Source organism: Drosophila willistoni (assembly GCF_018902025.1).
Source record: "Drosophila willistoni isolate 14030-0811.24 chromosome 2R unlocalized genomic scaffold, UCI_dwil_1.1 Seg200, whole genome shotgun sequence".
Taxonomy (NCBI): domain Eukaryota; kingdom Metazoa; phylum Arthropoda; class Insecta; order Diptera; family Drosophilidae; genus Drosophila; species Drosophila willistoni.
In genome coordinates, this window is record NW_025814051.1 from 2,148,595 (window position 1) to 2,172,305 (window position 23,711).

The following is a 23,711-nucleotide window of genomic DNA, read 5'->3' on the forward strand; positions in this document are numbered from 1 at the left end:
ATCGGTTTTCTTCAAAGTAACTTAGGAAATAACTAAACATTTGTCTTAAATTATACAACTTATACAATAACATATGTTCATTAGCGTGTGTGTTTTTAATTTTTTAATTTTTCGGTTTCTCTCATCTGTTGCATCTCTTATTTTCGAAAAATGTGTTTCACTTGCTGTTTTGTTGTTGTTTTTATGTATATATATATAATCATTTTTTGTTTTTCTTTATCGATCGCTCTTTAAATCATTAATTTCTTGTATCTTCTTCGTATCGTTAATTGTGTTATATAATTTACAATTTGTTTTACTCTTTAGTTTAGGTTTTAAAACATACAACTAAATACTCGCTAAACACTAATTAAACTGTATTTACATTTTCAAATGTGTTTTTTTTTTTTGTTTGTTTTGTTTTTCTCTTCATCTATTCTTTTGCTTCTGTTTTTTGTTTATTATTTTTGTTTTTTTCTGTTTGTTTTGTTTTTTAGAGCTAAATAATTTAAATATTTTACAATTTTTATATTTTATTTTGTTTTTGTTTTCTTTTGTTGTTTGTCGTCACATAATTTACAAGTGTTTGTGTGGGTGTGTGTGTATGTATTTGTGTAGTTTTAGTGGATGGGATTAAAGGGTAGAAGGGAGGAGTTTAATGAAAACGTTTAAGTTTTAAAAATATTTCAAATTCCAACATATTTTTGACTTTATCCGCCGATCTGCCGCTTAGAGCATTTTACAAAGTTTCAATATTGTTAATCATATAGTTTATATATGTATGTTTGTAGTTTAGTTTTGGTGGCAGTGAATGTTTTTGTTGATTAAACGAAAGAGGGAAAAATAAAATAGACTAAGCACAAGAAAAATACTCAAAAAGTGGAATTAGCTCCAAATTTTTGGGGAATTTTTCTTTTTTAAAAAAATTGAAAATTATCAATGCAAAAGGTTGTTGTTGTTGTTGTTGTCTAATCCATAAAATATTTGGCTTAACATATTTTGTTTATAATTAAATACGTAATATATGTAATGTAATGTATACGTGTTGTATGTATGTATGTAATTGTAATTGTAGGAAAAGCCTCTGGGCGCATCTTTATCTTTAAACCTAATTGTGCTTGAAACAGCGCTAAATGGTTTAAATTGAATAGAAATAGAAGTTTTCTTAAGTATGTTCTTTGGGTCTATGCTAGGCAATCCTTGAAAAGTTTACATGTCATAGAGCCAGAGAACCAAAAAAAATAAAATAAACAAACAAACGATAAGTGAAAATAGTTTAAAAAGTTTAAAGGGGAAACTTTGTAAAATGTATTGCAGATGCGAAAGCCTTGAAATTAACTTTAGTTTAACGAAAAAAAAAACTTAAACGTGTCAATGGGAGGGGCACATAGATGGGCGGGGGGTATAGGGTATAGGTAGGTATTCTCATATAAATGTATGGATAGTAGTATGCATAGTACAGTAAACAGTTATGTTTTTAAGCTTTTTCTTTAGATAAGATTTAACATCGTTTTCTTACGTGTTGGTTTTTTTTGTTTTTTTTTTTTGTGTTTTCTTTCATTTTTATATTTTTTGTTTATGTTTTTTGTTTTCACATTCTCCTTTTAAATTAAGCAAAAAATAAAACTTTTTCTTTCTTGAGATCAAACTTAACGATACTTTGCAAGCTTTTTTCCAAGGGATTTTTTTTTGTTTTTCTTCTCATTCTCATTTGTTGTTATAGTTTAGGTTAAACGAAAATAAAACAATTCATTTCGACAAATCATAAAATTAATAATCAGACAAATTTGGATATAGTAGAATTTCTTGTTTGATACTCTTATTTTCTTGTTTTCTAACTGCAGATTTACATATGTATAATGCAGATTTTGGGGGGGGGGCGGAAAGATCCATTGGATCAGTTAATTTGCCAGTTTCTGTGTAGTAGTTGTTGTTCTTTTCTTTTTTTTGCTTTGCTTTTGCAGATAATCGCTATTTTAAAATTACTTAAAACACTAGAAGAGCGTAACTTGTTTTTCAGGTTTTTGTCTGGGAATTGTTTTGTTTGTTTGTTTCTTATATAGCCGTGATTTTTTTGTGTTGTTTCGAGCCGTGTTTCTTTTTGTTTAGACCGTGGCAATGACTATCAACAGATGGGCCAGCTCAGCCACACGATTCTTGAGATCGGGCGCAGCACGCTCTAGATTCTCATTGGCAAAATCACAGGCTGGGAATATATGTACCACATAGGCAGCCTGTTCACTTCCCGGTATGGGTATATTGACAATGCCAGCGGCCATTTTCTGTTGCAGATATGTGATAAATCCGGTTTGTAGATTTCTCGAATGTTGCAGAACATCAGCATGATCTCGTCCGCAGGGTAAGGCCAGCAACATACAATGCTCCTTGTCAACCTAGAAATGATTTGCAAAATTTTGCATGAGCATTGGAATGGAAATTATGCGCGCCTATAACACATACCTGCATCTTCTTGGCCACTCCCTCAAGCTGAGTTTGTTCCAAACGCATACGTTGTGCTATCCTTAAGAGCGGTGCTGGACTCTCGGCCAAACTGGGCAACGAGGCACGCGCCACATTTGGATTACCGTGCACGAAATGCATTTGAACAGCAGCCTGATCGGTTTTTAAGGCCAATAGACCTTGCCACATTACGGGATAACGTTGCAATAGAGTGACCAATGAATCACCCGGTGGTGGTGGTATGGGACCTGGTTGACTATTAACCAATTGTTGCTGTTGTTCCATTTGACCATGCAAGCCGGGTGGTAAATGCTCTTGTTGCTGTTGTTGTTTGACTGCAAAACAAATGAGATTAGTCATGGCTACTAAAGGATTTGATTTGGAATACTTACCAACAGCAGCTGCCATGGAAAGACGTTCGTTCTCTAGTTCACGTTCACGTTCACGTTCCATTATCTGCTTGGCTGGATGCATATGGGTGGGTGGAGCACCACCGGTTTGTACACCAGATGCGCCGCCACTCAAATACGGACTGCCACCCTGTTGAGTTGGCGGCGGTGGTGGCACAACCACACTAATCGAAGCAGCCGGCCGATGAGCTGGTGGCGGTTCCAACTGTATGCCACCGCTCTCATAGAAGCCAGCCGCCCGAGTGGCCATATCACTGTAATGGGCGTGCGGAATTCGTGCATTGTGAACATAAACTTGAGCCATTTGCGGTGAATCTGTGTATAAAGATATAAAAGATAAGTTTAACGATTCCTTTAGAGTCCCTAGTCCTTTTGTCAACTTACCCGCTGCTGTGCGATCCTGTGGACTCTGTAGACTATGTGGCACTGCAATAGTGCGCGGTGGTCCACTTCCAGGTCGCCTTAGCTCCAATGGTGGACTACTGCTAATCATTTTGTCGTCATATTCGTTGCCAGCGCCGCGCATCAAATGATGCTGATAGAGCATAAACTCCCTGGAGGCAGTACGATATGTCGGATCATTCTATATGGGGAAAAACAAAACAAAAAGGAATGAGGAATTAATTTCTTGCATCTCAATTGATATCGTGTGTGGATATAGTAAATAGTATGGTTAGGTTTGTTCTATTTTGGGATTGGGTTTACGCTACTTTAGGGTTCCTCAAGTAAAACTTGTGCATTACCGGTGTTATGGGCGATGCCTGTTGCTGATGAGCCGGCGGCGGACTCTGTGTACGCCGTCCACTAACATAGGCGCCCAGATCATGCTGCATCCACAGTAAGCAAGGGGGTTAATATCAGAAAATTTGTTAGTTTTGTTAAGAGCAAAGAATGAAGAACCAAAAAAAAAAAAAATAAAACTTGTCCCTTAAGATAAAGATTTGTATTACTCACCAAGCTAGTGCCATCAAATGGTGTAGGAACTCCAGCCATGCCAGGTGGCAGCACCAATGGGGATACTCTTGGCTGTCCCTGTGGACTAATGTTGGGAATTGCTGTGCGTAGTACTGTAAAGAATATTGAATTCGAATTAAGTTTCTTGAGAGGATTAAGTGTGTTTAACTTACCTGCTGCCGAATTGACCACCTGCTGTTGCTGCTGCTGCTGTGCTGACTTCAACACAGCCACCGCCGATACGGGTGGCGGACTACCCACATTGCCGGGCAATATTTGTCCAGCCTGCAAGCTGTGGACCACCTGAGGATTGGGTTTGTTCGGTGGCGGTGATGGGGTCAATTGATGTTGCTGCGGTTGCAGATGAACTGGCGGCGCTTTCGATTGCAATAGCAATCCCGGATGGGACTGTAACATTAGAGCATGTGGTGGCAATTGCACCTGCTGCACAGTTGACTGGGGCTTCTGTTGGTTAGGTGGTGGTGGCCCAGGCTTATAGAGTTGCTGTTGCTGTGCTGAGCCACTGCTGCTGCTGGTCGGTGGCATTGGTGAAGGCACATAGCCGAAATTGGGTTTACCCAATTGCAGATGCTGCTGCTGCACATTATTTGCCGAGGATGTGGGTGGAGGTTGAGCAACTACAGAAGCCTTGGAGCTGACCACATGAAGGATTTGCGGCGGTGCTGCCGATGTGGCCTGTTTGATTACAAGTGTCTGCTGTTGTTGGGGTTGTTGTTGCTGCTGCTGTTGCACCCTTGGCGAATGCGGCGAATGTACGCTTGGTGGTGGTATATTAACCAAGAGATGTTGCTGCTGCTGTTGTTGTTGCTGCTGTTGCAAGTGGCGCGCTATGATTTGTGGTTGCAATAATTGCTGATTGCCAGCAGCATCTGTGATAAGCATATGACCAGGATGTCCCACTTGTTGTTGTTGTTGTTGCTGCTGTTGCTTAGTTGGCGTTAACTGCTGTTGCAGATTCTTCTCTCTATTTAGTACATGAGCCTTGAGAGGCTGAGGCGGTCGCACATTACTATGTTGAGCATGCTGCAACACTGTGGGCAATGGATTTTGTTGCAAGACAATGGGTTGCTTGGGAGGCACCACCAATTGCTGTTGCTGCTGCTGTTGTAATGATGGCTGTTGCTGTTGTTGGAAACCCAATGACGTGGCATTACTGCCGGTGCCCTTGACCAGGACACTCACTGGTTTATTGATCAGAGCCGTTGCGGCCTCAACCTGTACAGGTTTGCTTAAAGCTGTGATCGGAGCAGCTGGTGAAGGTGTTATCACCGTAGCACTAATCTGTATAGACGGTTGCTGTTGCTGTCCATGTTGCTGTCCATGTTGTAGTTGTTGCTGCTGCTGCTGCTGCAGATGATGTTGATGATGCACTGGATTGTTAGTTGGCGTCGGCTGTGGCGCTATTGGCTCACTGGAGGCACTACTATTTGCTGGAGCAGCAGCTGTTGCTGCTGGCAGATTACCCTCTTTGCCCTGTGGCATGCCAGCGGTTATAACACCCGTCACAGGATCCACCAATGCCTTGCTAACAGCATCTGCCGCTCCGCCAGTGATTTTCTGTGTTGCGGGCGCAGCAGTTTGATGCATTGGTAATCCACCGCTGGGTATAGATGATGAATTATTGATTGTCTGATAGGATTCAATCTCAGCGGCGGCAATCGCCTTCTTTTTGGGATGCTGTGGTATAGTTGGCTTGGGTGGTGCTGCCATTACTGGAGCAACAACCGGAGTTGGAGGAGTTGGTGGTGGCGGTGCCGGCGCCGGAGCTTGTTCCACAACAGTTGGCTCCTTTGGAGCAGTAGTAGTAGTAGTAATAGTCGTGGTGTCCAATTGTGGCATATGTGGTTGCACATTGACAGACACTGACACTGGCACTGGAACTGGCTCAGGTGGTGTTAGTTGTTGTTGTTGAACAGGTTCCTCAATCACATTAGTTGCAGGCGCTGGTGGCGGTGGTTGCTGCTGTTGTTGCTGTGGTGGCTCACAAATTGTTGTCTTCCTCTCTTTGGAGCGACGCAACCGACCCACAGCATTTGTTGGTGCATTGAGTCCTACATCCGGTTTGGTCTTGGCCTGTGCATTACGTCCCGAACGCCTTGGTGGCGTTTGAGCTCCCTTGGGCAACTGTTGTTGTTGCTGCTGTTGCTGTTGTTGTTGGAGAGCGGCAGCTGTCATTTGTGTATTGGTATTTCTTACCACATCCTCAATTATATCATCGACAGTGCTGCGATCTTCCTTCTCCTGAAGGCGGCGCGATTTGCGTGTGTTACCCAACTCCGTGGACTCGCTGCTATTGGTATCCACATGATGTTCGACTACAGTAACTGGCGATGGAGCTGCTGATATGGATGGAGGCTCAGTTTCGCCACTGTTATTCTTTATAGCCGGCTGCACTTTATTAATGGTCAGAATGAGACGTGGTCGCTGGTCATCGCTTGCTACAGCAGAAGAAGTGGCTGTTGTTGCCTTAACTCCTCCCTTGGGCTCTTCACCAGAATCGTCACGGAATTCGTAGACATCTTGATTGGACTGAGCTTGGGCCAGGGCTTGATTTCTAGCCTTCTTCTCGGCAGCTGTAAGCACTGGGGTCGATTGGACTGGTATCGCCGCAGCTGGAACAGCTGTTGTTGTTGTTGTTGTTGACGCTGCTGCAGCTGTGAGAATTTCTGTCATGGTCTTCTGTTGCTGCTGCTGCGCCAATTGCTGTTGTTGCAATTGTTGTTGCTGCAACAGAAGATTCCTTGGCGGACGACCCTTGCGTCCACGAGTCACTGGAGCTGTTGCAGGTTTCCTTAGTCGCGTCTGAACTCCATTATCGCCAGGTGTTATGACCACAACAGGTTCTGGGGCAGGTGTTGGTGTCGTCAAGGGAATGCCACCTTGTTTCTTTGCCCCACGTGGTTGACGGCCACGCTTGCTTGTACCACCACCTCTACCACTACCTGGTGGTCTGCCCACCGTAGGCGTGACAGGTTTGGGTGGCAATTGTCGGGTTTCTGTTTCATCCTCGGTATCCAAATCATTGGAGCTGTTAATGACCACAGTGGCGCCGCTTGGGGTGGTTGCATCTGGCTCTGCTGCTGCAGGTGGTGCAGCAGATGGTGGTGCCACTTCTACAGCTGGAGAACTAGTCACTACAGCTTGAGATGCTGATTTCACATCCAGAGACCGCTTATCAGCCATTTGCTCCTTGTTCGGTTGAGATTGGATTTGTGTTGGTGGTGCTGGTGCCGGTGGTGCTTCTCTTGGATCTAGTTTCTTAATCACACTATCGATATTCACCTCCTTGGCTGACCAATAATCACTATCAACTTCCTTGGAATCCTGTTCAATGAGCTCATCCTGCTTTGGCTGCGATATCTTTGTAAGATTCTCTTCGGTGAGCAGTAGGGATCCAGTTGGAGCAGCAGTTGTTGTCTTGGGTGAGACAATGGTCGACGAATTGCCACCGCTTGTTGTCGGCGTTGGCGTTCGGATCACTGAAACACTTTCCGATGTCTTTAATATGGCACCGGGCGAGGCAACAACTGTTGCAGTTTGTGGCTGTTGTTGTTGTTGTTGTTGTACAACTGGTGTTAGCGACTCCAAATGGGTTTCCTTCGCTTGATTGTTGCTGGCAGTAAAGGTGGATGTTGGAGGTGGCACAATATGTTGCTGGACAATCATTTTTGGGGCACTCTGTATGACATTGAGTGCCGCTGGATGCGACTGTTGTTGTTGTGCCGGCTGCTGCTGTTGTTGTTGTTGTTGTGGTTGCACGTGATGAGATTGTTGTTGTTGATGCATTTGTTGCTGATGTGAATGCATTTGTTGTTGCTGTTGATGCATTTGTTGCTGCTGATGTTGCTGCTGCTGCTGTTGTTGATGTTGCAGCTGTGGCGCATTTCGTATCAGTATGGTTGAAGGCGGCTGTCCTTGTGGACTGTGTTGCTGCTGAAGTGGATTCGGTTTGCCTTGTGGACTCAGTGAAATCAACTGTTGTTGTTGTTGTGGCTGCTGTTGTTGTTGCTGTTGATGCTGTGGCTGTTGCAGATTTACCATGCCACGCGGCACACCACTTGGAGGATGTGTTGCAAACATCGATTGCAAATGGGTTGCAGACTGTTGTTGTTGTTGCTGCTGCTGCTGTTGTTGTTGTTGCTGTGGTGACTGCTGCTGTTGTGTTGGATGCAATTGTTGCTGCAATTTTTGTATATGCAACTGCTGTTGAGCCTGATGGTGTTGCTGCTGCTGTTGCTGCAAAGCCTGCTGTTGCTGTTGTTGTTGCACTTGATGCTGTTGCATGTGTTGCTGTTGAGCCTGTTGCTGTTGCATGTGCTGATGTTGTTGCTGCTGTTGCATGTGCTGATGTTGTTGCTGCTGTCGCTGCATCATTTGCTGATGCTGCATTAATTGCTGCACATGCTGCATCTGCTGATGTGCCGTCATTTTAGTTATCATTTGTGGCGAATGTTGCTGCTGCTGCTGCTGTGGCTGTTGCGACACAGTCTTGTGTGGCGGTAAGCTACCCAATGGCGGCGAACTAGCCACTTGCGATTGTGTTGCTTGCTGCGGCTGCACTGTGACCACTTTGCTGATAATTGTTGGATGATGTGGCACCGGCAACGGAGGCATCTTTTGCAATGGCATGGCCATTAACTGAGGCGATGCCGATGACTGCAATTCAATGACAGATTTTGGCGACTGTTGCTGCTGCTGCTGTTGTTGTTGCCGTGGCTGATAACTGTTTGGCTTGCTGGTAGTTGGCGAGGATGTAGCCCCCGCGGAATTGGCCACAACACGAGTTGTTGGACTGGCTAGTGGACTCATATTATTATTACTGCCTGGCGGGGATGTCAATAATGATTGCTGTTGCACCTGCACCGGGTGTGTGCCGGTGGCACGTCCTCCAGCAGCTGGACTTAGCTGACCAGAACGATTGATCGCCGCTGATGGTGGCGGACCACGCGCTCCAGGCGACAGCAATGGACTATGCGGTGATGGTGCTCGTATGCCAACCATATAAGCACCACCTGGCGATGGCTGATGGTGTGGCGAGAGTACCATCTGCGGTACAACAAACTGGGCTGTTTGCTCTGGTATCGAAATTGTTGGTGGTTGCATAAAGAGCGATTGTGTTCGCTGCTGTTGTCCTGGAGGATGATGCTGTGTCGTTGGCATGGCCATCTGCTGTTTGGGTGTCGATGCCTGCGGCATCAATGGTTTCTGTTGACTTGGCGTTGGACTGCCAAATGATGTTGATGCTGTTGAGCTATTGCCAGAGCAATTGCTCATCACATTAGACAGATCCAGATTGATGATGGGCGTAGAAATTGAGATGGGAGCTGCCACTGGCAACGTCTGAATTGGCGTTGGCGTTGGTAGGGGTAACACCGTTTGCACAGGTTGAACCAAAGGTTGTTGCGATTTACTAATCGTTGGCGGTTCAATTTTGGCCGGTGAACTGACCACTGAAATGGACATTGGCTGATTTGGTTTCTGTTGTTGCTCCAGCACGGGCAATTTGGTGATCACCGATGGCTGTGGTTTGTCCACATTTGCCGATGTTGGAGCTGCAGATGCAGCGGTGGCCGGTTTTATTGCTGCCCCTGACAAGGATGATGATGATGATGAGGACAATGTTACTGACTTTTCAGGTGACGAGTTGCTGTGCACTGTTTCATCAATCTTTAGGCTTGGACCACTGCTGTCGGCTTCATCGGGATTCTCTTCGGTATCAGTATCGATTTGAAGATCTCGCTCCGATTGCGGTGTATCCGCCTTAATGTCCATCATATCTTCTTGCCTTAGACTCTGTACTGCCTTATTAATCTCCTCGGAATCGAGAACATTAGAAACGGCAGCATCGACGGCGGCGGCGGCCACAATAACTGGTTCTGTTGGTTCCGGCTCCGGTTCAATGGTTGTGGGTTCTGGCTCTGGTTCGGGCTCAGCTTCCGGTTCTGGATCTTCTTCCATAATGGGTGCTGGTTCAACTGCTGCTTCAATTGCCTTGGCAGCCAAGGCAGCCTCTTCATCCGGCTCGGCCACAACTAATGAGGCCGGAGTCTCCATTTCACTCACAGAAGCCATCTCATCGATGCCATCCAAAGAGTAATCCGGTGTTGAACTACTGCCAAAACTTTCGCCCAATAAAGCCGAGACGGCGCTCTCTGTCTCCTCCTGTGAGATGGTAACACGAGATTTGGTTTCCTCAATCTTATCCATCGGCTTAATGGTGCCAGGAGGTGAGGCAACGGGTATCTTGGGCTCATCACCAATGGAATCTAGCACGGAATTTGTATCGAATTCAGCTGAAATCGATTGCACAGCCGTATTGCAGATTAAACGATCATCCATGCGATCATCGAAGCCGGGTATAAAGATTTCCTTCTTCTTTGTGGCTAATGCCACAGCGCCAGCTGATGTCGGTGAACTCGTGTGATCTGTGATGGATGCCGCCGCTTGGACGGCTGCTGCTGCCGCATTAGTCGACGAAGTTGGTGTAGTCGCTAGGGCAGACGATTTGGTTCCATCATTAGCCAGGCCACTGGAGCTCACTGGCGTCTCGGCGGATTGGGTGGATAGCATTGATGTGCTATTATTGGCTATCGTTGGAGTCTTCGGAATGGGACTAATCAGACGTTGTTTCTCTCGTGCTGGTGGCGTAAGCGTTGTTGTATCGGTTGTGCCGCGTCTCACTGGAGTGCTTGGCTTCAACTTTGGTGTGGATGGCGGCAAATCTTCATCATCGTCACCGATTAGGCAAGGCAAACTTGGTGAGGGTTTGCATAATGGTGGTGAAGTTCGGCCATCTGTCGAACGCTTTGCATCCATTTGTTCTTCATTATGCTTGGCGGCAGCTTGAACATTAACTGTAAGCTTGCCAGGAGTTGCAGGTGGTGCTGTGGGTGCTTCTGTGGTAACAGCAGACAAAGTAGATGCTGGAGCAGCCGGTGGTTGATTAACTGTCGTCACTTGCACGGGCACTGTATTAGTTGGAAGTGATTCTCTACGCTGCTGTTGCTTCTCTTCTTTGGAACGCTTCTTCTTCTTCTTCTTATCCTTGCTTTTGTGTGGTTCCTGCTGCTGCTGTTGTTCCGGTTGCTGGTGTTTGGTATTGGGTTTGCTAAGCTCAATTGAATTATTATCCTCATTATCGGAGAAACGGAACACATCTGTCATATCGGATCGATATGTTGTGGCTGTTGAGGGTGTTGCTTCTTCGGACATTAATTTGCTATCAAAGTCATCCATAAGTTGAGCCTCGAGAGCACGTCCAGCCTCATCCATGTCCACACTGTTGTCATCTTCAATTTTTCCAGATGTTGCCGATGTCGAGGATTGCTGTTGTTGTTGCTGCTGCTGCTGTTGTTGCTGTTGCTGCTGCTGTTGTTGCTGGGCGGCTGCAGCTGCTGCTGCTGCATGTTGCTCTCTCTGGCTTTTCTCACGACGTTTCTTTTCACGCTTCTCTTTGCGATGTCGTTCACGTTCAGCATGAGAGGATGACGAAGAGCTTGTTGTTCCCGCCGCTGTTGGACGATTTCGCTCTGTTTGCGACTGCTGTTCTTCTGGCATCGAGGGCATAGCATTATCCTGCTGTTGCGTTGTCTTGGAGGTAATTGCAACTGGTGGCTCCTGTTTGTAGGTCTGCAAGGCAGCCGACACAATGGGACCAGTTGTTGAGACACCGCCGCCAGAGGAAATGGTTAATTCCTTGTTGCCAGCATCTGTATTCTCATCGGTAAATTGTGATTCTTCCTCCTCCGAAATGAAACCAAATATGTATTCCATTTTATCGTCCGCACCACGTTTCGACTGATCTCGATTGGATGAGGAGGTAGTTGTATTTGTCGGCACAGGCGGTGCTGATGTAGGAACAGGAACCGCTGGGGGCGATGATGCAGCTGCTGCAGAGCCGGTGGCATTAGAGAGACGTGAAGAGTCCAAACTTTTGGATTTCTTTGATTTCTTGAGACGATGTCTCTCCTCTTTGGACAGTTTCTCGCTGCTGATATCGTTGGTAGTGGTTGTTGATGTTGCTGTTGTTGTCGTGCTGGTGGTGGCATTAGTAGCACCACTGGGAACACCACAAATGGCATTGCTATTGCTGCCAATGGCATTCGAAGTGGTGGTAAAATTCGTTTCGCCGCCAGCCAAATTCCTCAATTTCTCACGTTTCTTCTCTTTGCGTTCCTTGTGCTTGCGCCGCTCACTGGCCGAAACATCGAGATTGGTCGCTGCCATTGATGGAGGATTCTCTGCTTTCACTTCCTCGAAGCTTTCAAACTTATTTGGCTTACAATCCACAACGGGAGGAACATCAAAGATCGATGTAGTTGCCGATGCACTACCAACTACTAATGGTGGCAGTGATGATGATCCTCCTACCGATTCGGTTGTCGATGAGGATTTCAAACGTTTCTTGCTCTTCTTGTGCTTCTTGCGTGTAGCAGCATCTGGTGAATAATCCTTTGCCGCTTTAGCCGCTTCTTGGGTGAAACCATAGCCAGTTGGAGGAGTATTATAGAAATCGCTATATTCCTTTTTAATTTCCGTTTTCAATTTACGCTCATCCACCGATGAGTTGGAATCGTGACGAGATTTGTTGACAAACTTTTGCTCATTGTCCGAGAGTTGCTCTTGTTTGATCTCTGCTGGAGCAGTTGGAGTAGCATTGGCAACAGTTGGAATAGCATTATCCATTGGATTCGTTGTCGTCGATGTTGGTGTCGTCGAAGTGGCGGCCGTCGCTGTTGCATTTGTCGCTGCAGCAGCATTTGCAAATGTCGACGAATGTGGAGGCTGCTCTTGTTTTACCACTGAAGCCATATCTACAGCTGGCTGAGATTGCGATTCCGAATCGGATGCTATACGAGTGGAATAGGAATTACGTTTACCAGCATGATGATGTTTCATGACATTACGACGACGTATCTCATCCTCTGAGCTATCATCACCATCGCATAAGCGTCGCAATTTCTGTTGCATTTGTAGCCTATGATTCGCAGTGGCTTCATCATCGATATCTGCATCCTCTACATCGGAATCGGAGAACATACGACTAAGATGATGATGATGATGATGACGAGATGTCATGCCATCGTCATCATCATCGTCACTGCTCGACAGACGATGATTACGACCAGGGAAACTACTAGTTCCACTGCCACCACTATTCCTATGATGACGATCTTCGAATTCGGTATCCGAATCACCGTCATAGCTAGTGGAACGTTTCTTTTTGGCTCGCGATTGCTTCAACTGTGAGAATTTAGCCTTGATCTTCTTCTCCTCGGCCTGTCGTTGCATATTCTTGCAGCTGCGTGCCTTCACCTTGTCATACATGGAGACATTGGGACAATCATCGGGTATATCGAATATGGAATGTTTCTTGGAGGCATCATCGGTGTCATCAGAGTCGGCGGAGCTTAACATTATGCGACTACGCGAGCATTTCGATGACGAATGATGCCCTTCGTCTGAGCCACGTGGTGACTTTCGTTCCATACTCCGACGATGATGGTGATGATGATGATGATGGCTATGCATCTTGCCACTCGTTGCTGAGCTAAGTTCTCCAGCCGAACCACTGCCAGCGGCGGAAGTTCTTCGATGGGATTGTAGTTGTTGATGCGGTGGCTCCTCATCGGTATTGGTAGACTCGGCAATTGAATGACGCTTCTTCTCCCGATGATGATGATGGTCTCGTTTGCTCTTATGACGAGATGATGAACTACTGCCATGATGATGACTCGATCCCGCATGATCGCGACCCTCTCGCTCTCGTTTCGACTGAGGCGGTTGTTGCTGCTGCTGCTGATGTTCCTCCTCGCTGGTATTCAAATGTTGCTGCTGCTGCTTCGTCGACGAGGATGTGTCCATTATTTCCAAAGAGTTGGTTACCTCTAAGGATGAACCGACAGCATTACTTTTACTACTGTGATGCTTTTCTCGTCGATGATGCCGCGATGAGGAGGATGAGCTATGCGATTTAGAGTTTGAATTGCTGCCAGTTTTCTCTTCCTTGGAGCTGCTGCTAGTGGTGGTTTTATGCTGCTCTTTGGAATCCCGGCGATCGTTATTAAGCCTTTGGTTTGTATTCTGGCTGGTTACATTCTGTGGCTGTTGGTGATGATGCTGCTGCTGATGGTTTTCCATGCGTATACGTTTAACATAATCCTCGTGATTTTGTTGCGTTTGATGGCTACCATTTCCTCCGGCTCCTCCGCCAGCGCTGTGATTACTATCCTGCGAGCTTAGGCGGCGCTTATGTAGGCGGGGTACAGGTGAGTTTCTAGAGGATTTGCGTGAACGCTCTTTTGCATTGGTGACATTGGCCGAGACGATCTGCCCTCCATCGGCAGCTGAAACTTGAGCAGCATGAGGTGTGGCGGCTGTCACATCAGCACCAACAGCATTCTCCTTGTTGTGTTGTCGTTCCGAATCGCTGCTGGGCTGAGTTGTAACAACATTGTGGGCATAGAACGATGTTGCCTCTGATGTGGCATCGGATTTATTTTTGTGATAGGTGGACAATTCACGCATGCGTGCCAGGCGAGATTCCTGAGCAGATGTTTGCTCCTTATCAGTATGTTCCTTTTCGCGTTGTTGCTCTTTTTCGCGTTGTTCTTTGTCACGTTGTTGTTCAAGCTCCAATTGTTGTTGTTGCTCTTTCTCACGCTGTTCTTTCTCGCGCTTTTCTTTCTCACGCTGTTCTCTTTCTTCACGTTCTTTTTGTTCGCGTTCGCGTTGTTGTTGCTGTTGCTCTCTTTCCTTATCCTCTTTGGCTTTGCGCAATTCTTCGCGTTCCTTTTCCTCTTGGACTTTACGTTCTTTATCCTCACGCTCTTGCTGCTTGCGGAGTTCTCTTTCACGTTTCTCTCTCTCTTGTCGCTCTTTGAGTTGGCTGCTTTGAGAGGCCTTTTCCTTTTCCCGCTGCTGCTCCTGACGATGCGATTCCTTTTCCGTTTTCTCTGGCGGATCATCAGATTCTGTGGGCGAATCATCTTCAACTTTTGGCGTTGTAGATTTGGTGGAATTTTTGTTACGTTTGTCGGAGGAGGACGTTGAGGAGGATGAACTCTTTTCAGATTTACGACTCTTCTTGCTACTCTCACTATCCGAACGATTGTTATGCTTTGTATGGGATTTTTCAGCATTATTCTTTTTGGTATTAACGGGGCAGGAAGAGGAGGAGAAGGAGGATGAGTTTGAGGTTGATGTCTTGCTCTCCTCCGTTGTTATTGAGTTTTGTTGTGGCTTTTGTACATGTTGTTGTTGTTGTGTGGCTGAGGAACTGTTACCGTTGGACGATATAGAAGTTGATGTTGAGCTAGTGGCGGCTACGGCGGTGACGGAGGATTGGGATGTACCCAAATTAGTGCTACCCGGCACAGAGGCGGATTTTTGCAGCGTAGTACGAACAGTTGGAGGTGGTGGCTGTTGCTGGCTACTATTTGCATCCGGCACACTCAGGCTCTTGGTCAAAGCTGTCAACGTCGTCGTAGTCGCTGTTGCTGATGGATTCACCATCTTAGCTTTGGTCACCAGCTCAGGTGGTGGCGGTGGTGCCGGTTGTATTGCTGGTGGTGGAGCAGCTGTATTTGGCAATGGCGGGTGACTGGGAAACGGATACTGTAGACCCTTTGTGGGTGGACCACCTGACGGAGATGCAGAACCTGGATTTGGTTTTGTCAATTGCTGAACACCACTAACATTACCACCACCAACAGTACCACCCACCGATGGTGATGGTGATGGACTGTTATAGGGTGACATGGAAGCCTGCGCCGGTGAGTTCATTGGCGACAAGCTACTTAATCTCTGAAGTAGTCCAGATGTTTTACTACTGCTGCAGGTGCTATTTGAGGAGGTTACAGTTGAATTGGCTAATCCCATGCCCGTCAGAGATGACAAACTGCAACTACCTATAGTGGTTGAAGTCTTAGTGGCTGCCAGATTGGGCAATGCTGGTGAAGTATTCCCACTGCCCAGACCACCGCCAGATATACCTCCACCTACGACGCCTGCACCACCTAGACGAGATGCAATGCATGATCCTAGTAGCGAGGATGACGAGGAGAGGGCACTAAATTCTGTTGTCGTTGGCTCGTACCATTGATTCTTCTTCAAGCGTTGGAAATCATAGTCGAATACAGAATTTTTTGCCAATACCGATTTGACTATATCCGATGGCTGGAGTTCGTTAATATTGGGAAATTTATGACGCGATGTGCTGGTCGAACTGGAATCGGTGCCAGTGGAACTGTTGCTATTACCACCAGAGTTTGCCTGATGGGAGCTGCTCAAACTTGTGTGCATGGACAATTGCCAGGATGGTGTGGCACTCGATTGGGCATGACTGGAAGTGGAGGCAGATGAGGAGGAATTGACATTCGTCTGATTGCTACTGCCACCTGACCAACGTTCATAGTTCTCTTCAAAGTTGCGCAATCTTTCATCGAGTGATGGACTCCCGCCAGCCTGACCACCAGGCACATCAGAATCACTGGAATTCGAACTTAAGGAACGTGGCCGTGCCGGACTAGCCATCAAGCCAGAAGATGAACTACTACCACTTGTTGAGGTTTGCGTATGTGTTAGCGTTAGCTGCGATTGCTGCTGTTGCGATTGATGCAACTGCTGCGATTGCTGCTGCTGATGTTGGTGGTGATGATGGTGATGCTGGTGATGATGATGCGAAGATCGCCAATAGCGTGACGAGGGACTGGGCAGGAAAGTTGAACTGCTGCCGGAACCGCCGGCCGATGATAACGCTGACGCGGATGCCGCTGCAGCCGATGACATTGTTGCCGAACATGAGCTCATATTGGATGATGCGCAGGATGAGGATGAGGACAGCCCAAGTCCGATTCCCGAGCTGGCATTTAGACTAGAATTTTGGGAGCATGATCCTCCACCGGCTACGCCACCCAATTGTTGCAGGTAATTGCTAACGCTACTCGAGGAGGAGGCATTTGCCTGACTGCGCTGTTGCTGAAAGAATAGCACACCAAATTTGGGCAATGGCAGCCACATAATTTCCCGTATCCTTTCTCTAGTTCGCTCTCTCGGCGGGGGCAGACGTCGCGGTTCTGTGGGCAATACCTCTGGCCGCTCATCGCACAGAGGTGTGCCTGGCCGGGATCCATCTGCACTCTCACCGCCACTGGCCTCATGCGAATGATGGGAATGCAGCTGATGTCCCCGTCCACGCGATGCATGATGATGATAGTCATCGGTACTGTGTGTTAGACCGGTGGCAGCTGCTGCAGCTCCTCCGATTAGATTACCCCCACTATTGGTATTACTACTATTCCCAATGGGCGGAGGAGGCGGTTGCTGCATGCTATTTGTCACTCGTCGTCGTTTTGCAGCCAGCGAGGCGGCATTCATCAAATGATGTTGATCCATGCTGCTGGCTCCCACAAGGCCATGGCGAAATGATGCTGAGCTGGACAACAGGGACAATGCCCCAGCATCAATGGACGGGCGACGGCAACTAAGCATCATGGATGGCGGTCCCGTTGGACCAGGATGTTGTTGTTGTCCCGGGAATTTGATGCTACCTGGGATTGCATTGATTGACTCCGAGACTCGACGAATTTCACTTTTACGATTCAGAGGATCATGTATGACATCACAGTTGGAGGAAATAGGTAGAGGATTGGGTTTAATATAATCGCCAGAGGAATCCTAAAAAGAAACCAATATGTTATATATATAGAGACTCATGGATCAACACTCCGAAGACTTACCCCACTGGCATTGGAATGATGATGGTAATCCATTTTGATGCGTTTACGTGGACTGACCACGCCTTCATCACCACTGGACGGGCATTCCTCGAGTTTGTCAGGCAATTGGAATCTTTGATTGTGCACCTGGCGCAATTCCTTTGGGCTCTTACCGCAACGCCTTCGATTGGGCATATGCATGGGTGCACCCAAATTACTTCCACTCATATTATTGATGCTGTTGCTGCCCATCAGCGTCATCTCGAGGTTATCACCGGTTGCATTTGTTCCAGAGTTGCTGCCGCAGCCGCTGCTATTGACGGCAGGACCCAAGCGAGATATCACTGGCGAATCGGATCGAAATCCACTATTCTCCTCGTCTGGAATTGCATTCTGCTGCTGCTGCTGTTGTTGTTGCTGCTGCTGCTGCTGCTGCCTATTGTTGCTGTTGTTCTGATTGTTAAAGTCTTCATAGTTGTTGCGAATTCGTCGGCCCACATCATTGAAATCAAAATCAATGGTATGACGTGCATTGCGAGCTATACGCATGCGCGCTTGAGCCAAGGCAGCTGGTGACATGGGTAACGAACTTTGACCTACCACCGAGGGCAACGTAGATGAGGCTAAAGATCCTCCAGAAGCGCTCTGTCCGCCACCGGGCACAAATGCTGATGAAATACTGGGCGCTGGCATGGCATTGCTGCTCGAGGAGATGGTAGTGGTTGTACTGCTGCTGCTACTGCTGTTGTTGTTGTTGCTGTTGCTGCTGTTCGTTGGGACACCACTTGACGAAATCGCATTGCTGCTTCCTGGCGAGCAACTATCATTGGAATTATTCTGATAACGGCCAAAGGATGAGGCACGTGGTCTTGACTGTGAGGATGATGTGGACGATTCGTAGCGATTAAACCGAGATGATGAGGAGGAAGAGCCGCCTGTTAAATAAAGACATGCGAGATTTAGTTTTAAAATACTTTTTCCTCTATGTTCCCCCCAGTGCCCACCTAAAGTATGCAATGAGCAGACAAAGAATTGTCTTTTGAAAACTTTTAAAGAAATTTTTGAAATGTCCGTCAGACATTCAAGCAATCCTAAAGGATTTATGGAGTGTTTATGGAGTTCCAACCTATTGTATATATTTGGGTTCAAAGCTTCCAAAGAACGAGAGTTTTGAGTCTAAGTGAGAACTTACCGGCATTTTGTTGTTGCTGTGCCGTCGTTGTTGCCTGCTGCTGCTGCTGTTGCTGCTGCAATTGCTTATCCTGCTTATCATAGAAGGCATCTTGACATTCTCGCGAGGCAAAATCCACTTGTAGCCTCTTTCCCCTCATTATTGTACCACGCATATCCTTGACAGCAGCCTGAGCATTCTGCACTTGATCATAAAGCACTAAAGCCAATTGTCTATTCCGATCTATGCTAACCTTGGTCACAGTGCCAAAACGTGTAAATTGGGATTGCAAAACCGATTCGGATACCTTATCGCCAACACCATCGATCCAGACACAATTCGTGGGCATGGATTTGCCAAAGCCGAGCTTTATGCGATTACTACCCAAATGTTCGCCATCCATTTTACGCATGGCTTTGACTACGGATACAATATCGGAATACTGACAAAAGGCATAGGCATTGAGTCCTTGTTTCTTGATATCAATTTCAATGATTTCGCCAAAACTTTCGAAATGTACACGCAATTCGCTAGCTGTTATATCCTTCTCCAGATTACCAATGAATAGCGTTCGTGTTGATTTGGGATGATATTCATCCAGTTCAGCTTCGTAGGGGCGAAATTCATTGTCCTCGACATCGTAGCCCTGATAGGGTTCCACTTCAATTTTACAACCGAAAAAATGTTTATCATGTGACACCTCTAAGGCTTTTTCCACATCTTCGGGCTTCTTGAAACAGACCAGGGCATAACGTTCGGAATTCTGACCCACCACCTTTACCCAGGTGACTTTGCCATGCTTTTTGTACTCATGAAAGAGACCATCCTTGAGGGATGTATCCGAGGAACGGGCGGGTAGATTACGTACACGAATGGCCAGCGGTCGATTATCATCGGAATGCACAACAGGATTGGCGGCCAAGCAGGAGCTACTACTGCTACTACTCGATGAACTGCTGCTCGATGATGAACTGGAGCCGCCGCCGCCACCTCCAGCATTGCCACTGGGATTTGAAGAGTTGCCTAAAAAGGAAAACAAAATAAAAAAGAGTTGATTATTTCGTTAAAACTTGCAAGGGGGGCATTCACTTACTTGTCACTGCAACGGACTGTAGACTACGGGAACTTCGACCACCACCACCTCCTCCTCCTCCACCTCCACCAGCATCCGCACAATTGCCCGAAATCGGACTGGACGCGTGCGAATGTGACGATGAGTGCGATGAGGCCGATGATGTGCTATGCGAACTGCTATAGCTACTCGGTGATCTCGAATGCGAGCGACTCGACGAGGTGGTGCTGCGTCCATGCAAATGATGTCGCTGATGATGCCGTGTTGACGACAATGAGGCGGAGGTGGTTAAAGTTGTTGTCGATGCAGAGGCGCCGGATGGAGACATACCGTTTTTATTATCAACGGCAGCTGCTAGCGCGGCAGCAACATTTAGAATGTCACTGCCACTGCCAGCTCCAACTCCAGCTCCAGATCCAGCTCCTCCACCACCAGTTGCCGTCCCATCAGCTGCCGTTGCTGTTGCTGATGTTGCAATTGTTGGCATTGTTGGAGTTGCCGTGTTTATTGTATTATTTAAACTATTACTACTAAAACTATTGTTTGTGATTGTACTTGTCGTCGTCGTCGTCGTCGCCGCCGCAGCTCCTCCTATTGGCGACTCAGAGCCACATCTTCCCCCCGCCCCCGCCGGTGCTGCTGTTGCTACTCCCATCGTCGTCGTCGTCGTCGTCGTTTTGAGTAGCTTATTCAGTTTACTGCCAGCAGCAGCGACAGCAGCAGCTCTTTGTTGGAGCACAATTTTACGTGAGGGATTTGGGTCATCCGCAGCCGTGCCCGCATAGGCCACACTCCGATGCATGGCCGTGGTGGCTGCCTGGCCAGGCAGTGGTGATGAATACGAGGCGGATGTTGTTGCTGTTGCTGTTGTTGTTGTTGTGCCGCTGCTGCTGCTGCCGCCGCTGTGTAAATGATGCGGATGCATATGCGGAGGATGATGTAAATGATGCTGATGCTGATGATTGCTGATCGGTGAGCTGCTGCTCATTATAAAGCCGCCGCCGGCATTGCCACCAGAACCACCAGGACTTTTTAATTGAGCCGTTGCAGCAGCGGCGGCTTCGTACCATGACTGCGATACCACCCGAGCAGCAGCAGCACCACCAGCAATAGCAGTTGTTGTTGTTGTAGGCGTAGGTGTAGAAGGATTTGGATTTGTGTTTATATGATGATGTATATTGTTGCTGTTGCTAGACGCTTGTGGCGGCGCCGTAGCGGCTCCGGCTGCTGTTGCTGTCGTCGTGGTGGTGTTGTTGTTGTTGCTACCAATGCTACCAGATGATGATGATGATGTTGCTGAACCATTCCTATAGAGGCGTTCCCTACCACGCGATCTTTCACTGGTTGTAGATGTAGTAGTCGACAATGTTCCTCCTACTGCTGTTATGGATGAAGGGGACGATGATGCTGCGGCAGAGGAAGGGCTGGGATTGGATTGGTAACTGACTATGCGGCTGCGATCGTAGTAGTTCCTTTCGTAGCTGTTGTTTGTCGGTGGTTCTTCTGTAGACCTAAAAACGAAAGAGAACCATAAGAGAGGTATACAAATTAGTAAAATTATATATATAAGGATAACTATCAACTATATATATTTAGATTGGAAACGATGTATGTACATATGTATATTTCAAGATACTTTTATCAACAATTAGAACCACTTGGTGCCCAGCTGAACTACTTGGAGAAACGCCAGATTACCGAAGTAGACAACGATTACCACCAAAGGATCCTTTGAGAACTCCAATGTATTCCTTAAGTTAGATGGAATCGGGTAGGGGAGTTTTCACAAGAGAAGATCCCCCTTAAAAGAGTTTGTGAACTCTAGAAAACGCATTCGATTCCCATTTATTTGGGAATGGATCCTTGGAATATGGACATTTATAAAGTCTTAAATAAAACGTTTATAAGTTTCTTTAGGTATTATAAACGTTTTTAAACGTTTAAGAATATTTTTTTCCCCACATTTAACGTAAGTGTTTTCCAGTGCCGGATCTAGAGGGGGTGAAAGGTCAGCAAAGATTATTCTACAACTTTTGCTATGAAAAGGACGTAAAAAGGTTATGGCTTGGTACGGTAAACCTAGTCACACGATCCGATGCTCTCATCTACGCCTATGGGAATTTTCTCGCTTCTCTCTTTCTTGTCTTACTGTATTTTGTATTGCGTTTTCAACAAACCTCCGCATAATATTTTTGCGGTTTTCACTGAGAAAATCTTTGTCAACTTTTGTTCTTGTTGTTGGCTTCTTCTTCTTCGGCTGCTGCTGCTGTTGATGGACGACGGCGGCCCCAAAATGGGCAATTTTCTGTTATACCCTATCATGGAGGAAAATTTGTAACAAATGGAATTTTTGTGTCTTGTTTGGACAGTCTATCACTTTTTATTTATTTTATAATTTCGTTGGTTAGTTAGTTTTTTCTTCTTTTAGGAGCGCACACACACACAAAACAAAAAAAATTTCACCGGGCCAAATAAATAAGTAAACGGGCGCCAAATGACGTCCGACGATGTCGACTGTGTGTTTACGCGGCAAGCGCACACAATCTCATACATACGTACACGTACACACACACACACACACACATAGACCACTCACTCACACTCGTACACATACACAGATAAACAAAAAGAAAAAAGCCGGGAGAGCCGCCACGTTCTTATGCTTTCCTCGCACTGCTGCTTGCTGCTTATTAGAAAACGTTGAGGAGAACCGGTTTAATTTTTTTTAAATTAACTTTTTTTTTGTTAATATTTTTATTGTATTTTTTTCCTTTAGTTTTGCTAATTTTTATTTGCTTTTTGCTTTCTTTTAATTCGTTAGTCGCCCGCTTGTTCCATTTGCTTTGTGGGCGATATTCGCCTGCGTTTGGTGCTGCCAGATCGCTGCAAAAAGTCATGTAACGTTAAGCGGGCAGCACAAATGACGTTAAGAAGCACGGAGGTTATTTAAAAACAGGCCAGGTAAAAATAATGAAACACACACAAGGAGGGGGAAACTAGCATTTTTACCTGAGATACCAACCAAGCCAAACATTAAAGACGCAAAAATCAACCCCTCAATAAATTAACGCGCAAAAAGGTTTCACTACATTGACAACAGAACAAGGCAGAGCAGAGCAGAGCAGGGCAAGGCCTCTGCTGCTGTCTCCTTTTTACTTAATATTTCCCTAACAATGGCAATGGGAAAGGGAAACAGGCGCGACCTTAGCTAAAAGTTTGGTTCATTGTTTTTCAGATCGGGAGATGTGTTTCCTCTTTAAATATGCACGTTACATACACATACATATGTACATACATGTTATATGTATGTGTGTGTATTTCTATGGGGTACGTGTCTCGCTCTAGCGATCGATTTACTACAATTGAGGTTTTCGAACGCGTTCAATGGCAGCAAAAACAATGCGATAGATGACACCGTTTTTCCACGCAAATCTGTGAAAAAAAGAGGCAGCGCTACATCGTTAGAGGCTGTGATAGAGATAGACAGAAGATGCAGATAAGGCCAGGGAATAGATACTTATACAAATGTATGCACATACATATATGTACATACATACATGAATGTAAATTCGCCTTCATGTGATATGAATGGCAACCATAGTTCAGATAAAGGCATTTAAATTATAAGTTAGTCATTTGCTATAATTTAATTAAAATCAATCGCAAGTTGAAATTGATCTAAGGAAGAATTTTCAATTCAAAACAATATGAGATCAAGATGATTAGAGTAAATGATAAAAGTTAATTTTCGAATTTTACTTTGTTTTTCATATTTTAGAATGGAATTCTATAAATTATTTTATTTTTCAATTATCAGAACGCAGAAATAAATTTATAAAATCTAGATTTTTTTTTAAATCTGCCTGGCAAGAAAGATTCATTATATTTATTAGTTTATCTAATTTTTTTTAAATGAAATTACCTTT

The 23,711-nt window shown here is 45.9% G+C and overlaps 1 protein-coding gene across 1 annotated transcript; it reads right to left on the bottom strand.

The window, feature by feature from the left end:
* Nucleotides 1-1,572: 1,572 nt before the first annotated feature.
* LOC6641627 (protein split ends) lies at nt 1,573-22,176 on the bottom strand. The gene is made up of 12 exons (XM_047011030.1): nt 21,963-22,176; nt 19,807-21,296; nt 18,735-19,736; nt 17,564-18,477; nt 7,650-17,501; nt 3,977-7,589; nt 3,804-3,916; nt 3,593-3,676; nt 3,234-3,432; nt 2,832-3,164; nt 2,440-2,774; nt 1,573-2,372 (listed from the first exon to the last, which is right to left on the bottom strand). The coding sequence occupies exons 1-12, from the start codon at nt 21,968-21,970 to the stop codon at nt 2,085-2,087; spliced, it is 18,231 nt and encodes a 6,076-aa protein (XP_046866986.1). The 5' UTR covers nt 21,971-22,176; the 3' UTR covers nt 1,573-2,084.
* Nucleotides 22,177-23,711: the final 1,535 nt, after the last annotated feature.

Bases quoted from the DNA above. Each gene is read 5' to 3' on its own strand.
- LOC6641627 (XM_047011030.1), bottom strand. The intron at 3,165-3,233 runs GTAAGTTGACAA...CTTTATACACAG, and splicing joins ACAGGATCGCACAGCAGCGG to ATTCACCGCAAATGGCTCAA. The intron at 2,775-2,831 runs GTAAGTATTCCA...TTTGTTTTGCAG, and splicing joins TTCCATGGCAGCTGCTGTTG to TCAAACAACAACAGCAACAA.